Source organism: Limulus polyphemus, unplaced genomic scaffold (assembly GCF_000517525.1).
Source record: "Limulus polyphemus unplaced genomic scaffold, Limulus_polyphemus-2.1.2 Scaffold1990, whole genome shotgun sequence".
Classification (NCBI taxonomy): domain Eukaryota; kingdom Metazoa; phylum Arthropoda; class Merostomata; order Xiphosura; family Limulidae; genus Limulus; species Limulus polyphemus.
Window position 1 is genome coordinate 135,799 of NW_013667600.1, and position 2,088 is coordinate 137,886.

Consider the following 2,088-nt stretch of genomic DNA (forward strand, 5'->3'; position numbering starts at 1 on the left):
ATATCATGAACAACTTTACCGTGGAAATTTTTAAAGTAATTAAAACTCCAACATCTCAGCTAATGATGAGCCATCTTCAAGCCTGAAGGTGGCCCTCTTCTATGGGCTGAAACATCATAATTTTAATTGCTTAAAAACAAACATCTCTTCTGTAAATTTGTTCATGTTATTACAAGTAATGAAAGTGTACTCTCTAGACAACATGTTTAATATAAAAAACTGCACTTTCCATACATTTGAAATTTAATTGTCCCTTGTAGGCAGATTCTCCATTTAATCATCCTCGGTCTTTTACAGAATCTTTATATTCAAGTGAATCATTCTAGCTCCAATTAGGCAAATGAAAAAATAGATATCTGAAACTTTAGACAGAATGTAAATCTTAAAGAGGACTTTCTTGAAAAACAAAACGAGCAGTTAGGATTTATCATTAATTTCACATTAGATTCACAATAAAGTTTTTATCTTTACTGAAATTTCAATTGAAAGCAATAACAATGATGAGTTAAGCAATTTTGCAAAGCCATTCTGAAACAGCTTTAATATAGATTTCATTATTCACCGATTCTCTGGCAATGCTTTCTGCAAACTCTACAAATACTGGTTTAAGGTCAGCAAATTGGAAGTCTTTGCCTTGCCGTCCCAGGTAAGTGTTGTTGTTTCCAGTGTCATCTGTAGAATCTAGCATGGCATTCTTTGTGACCCTTAACATGTTTCTGGAAGAATGAAAAACACACAATAAATAAGATTACTACAAACCAACAAGTTTCTGTTGCATATTCTGTTTAACATAATGATCACACTGACATCTATCAAAATTCATGTAATACTCATACATGTGCACATGTTAATTTGCCAATGTTTAAAAAACCTGTGTGTCAGTTTTTTCTTTGAATATTTAGAAAAATACAATGACTTTTTCATTACTGCTTCCAACAGTTTGGCATAAACCTTTATCCCTTTATAAACTGAAAAGTGGTAACCCAGAAAATTGAGCAGGGAGTTCAAAGCACTTGCATAAACTCCCACATTCTATTGCAGGGTTAAAAGGCAACCTCATGATTCATAGAGGCCCCATCATACAGAGCAAGCTCCTCAATTATCTCAAATTACATTTATAGCTATCCTAAGGTAGGCCTGTACTCTAGAAAACTTTCTAAAAACACTCACCAATAGTACCTGAGCAAGCATGACATGTTTAGTCTTGTTAACTTGTAAGTGGGAACATGAATACATTTTCAAAATAACAACCCATGGAATCCCAAAGGAAGCTAGAAACACAAAATATAATAACAGTTCCACATTAAGCAACCCTGAAAATCTGCTATTGGATCCCAATGATGCCTGGATGGCCTTATAGGGCTATTTTAGCCTTCCTAGGTAGGAAGGCTATGCCATATAGCTAAGAAAACTCCCTGGGATACCGAGTTCACCTGCCAAGTTTGGTCCTGTTAGCTCCAGAACTTTGGGATGAGTTAGATGGACATACAAACATACAAAGCATGTAAGGTACTCAAATGTAAATCCCATGTTGTAGCAGTATTTTTATGTAATACTAAAACACAAATTCCATGTTGTAGCAGTATTTTCATGTAATACTAAAACACAAATTCCATGTTTTATAAAAATTTTACATGTAAAATACTAAATGTATGTAATTTGGTAGCAGCTTTTATTCAGAGGATTTACAAAAATAAAAGTTAACTGTTCATTTAGTCATGAATAATCTTACTGTTTGTTTGTTTATTTTAGAGCAAAGCCACATTGGGCTATCTGCTGTGTCCACCGCAGGGAATCAGAACACAGATTTTATTGTTGTAAGTCTGTAAACTTACTGCTGATCCACCGAAGGATAATAATCTTACTGACTGTATACTTGAACAGTTTTTCATTTCTGGAAAAATCTACACGTATTTAATGCTGGAAAAGATAGAAACACTAATGTGAACAAACTATTCATTACCCCATCCTAGCAGAAACACTGCCCTACACATAGTTAATGCTGGAAAAGATAGAAACACTAATGTGAACAAACTCTTCATTACTCCATCCTAGCAGAAACACTGCCTTACACATAGTTAATGCTGG

The 2,088-nt window shown here is 34.1% G+C and overlaps 1 protein-coding gene across 1 annotated transcript in view; it reads right to left on the reverse strand.

Annotated features, from left to right (window-relative positions):
* Positions 1–231: 231 nt before the first annotated feature.
* LOC106465582 (signal recognition particle receptor subunit beta-like) overlaps positions 232–2,088 on the reverse strand; it is a 36,369-nt gene continuing 34,512 nt past the window's right edge. Inside the window, exon 8 of the mRNA XM_013925808.2 lies at positions 232–716. Within this exon, the coding sequence (XP_013781262.1) occupies positions 506–716 (211 nt within the window). The 3' untranslated portion in view covers positions 232–505. The remainder of the gene's footprint in view (positions 717–2,088) is intronic.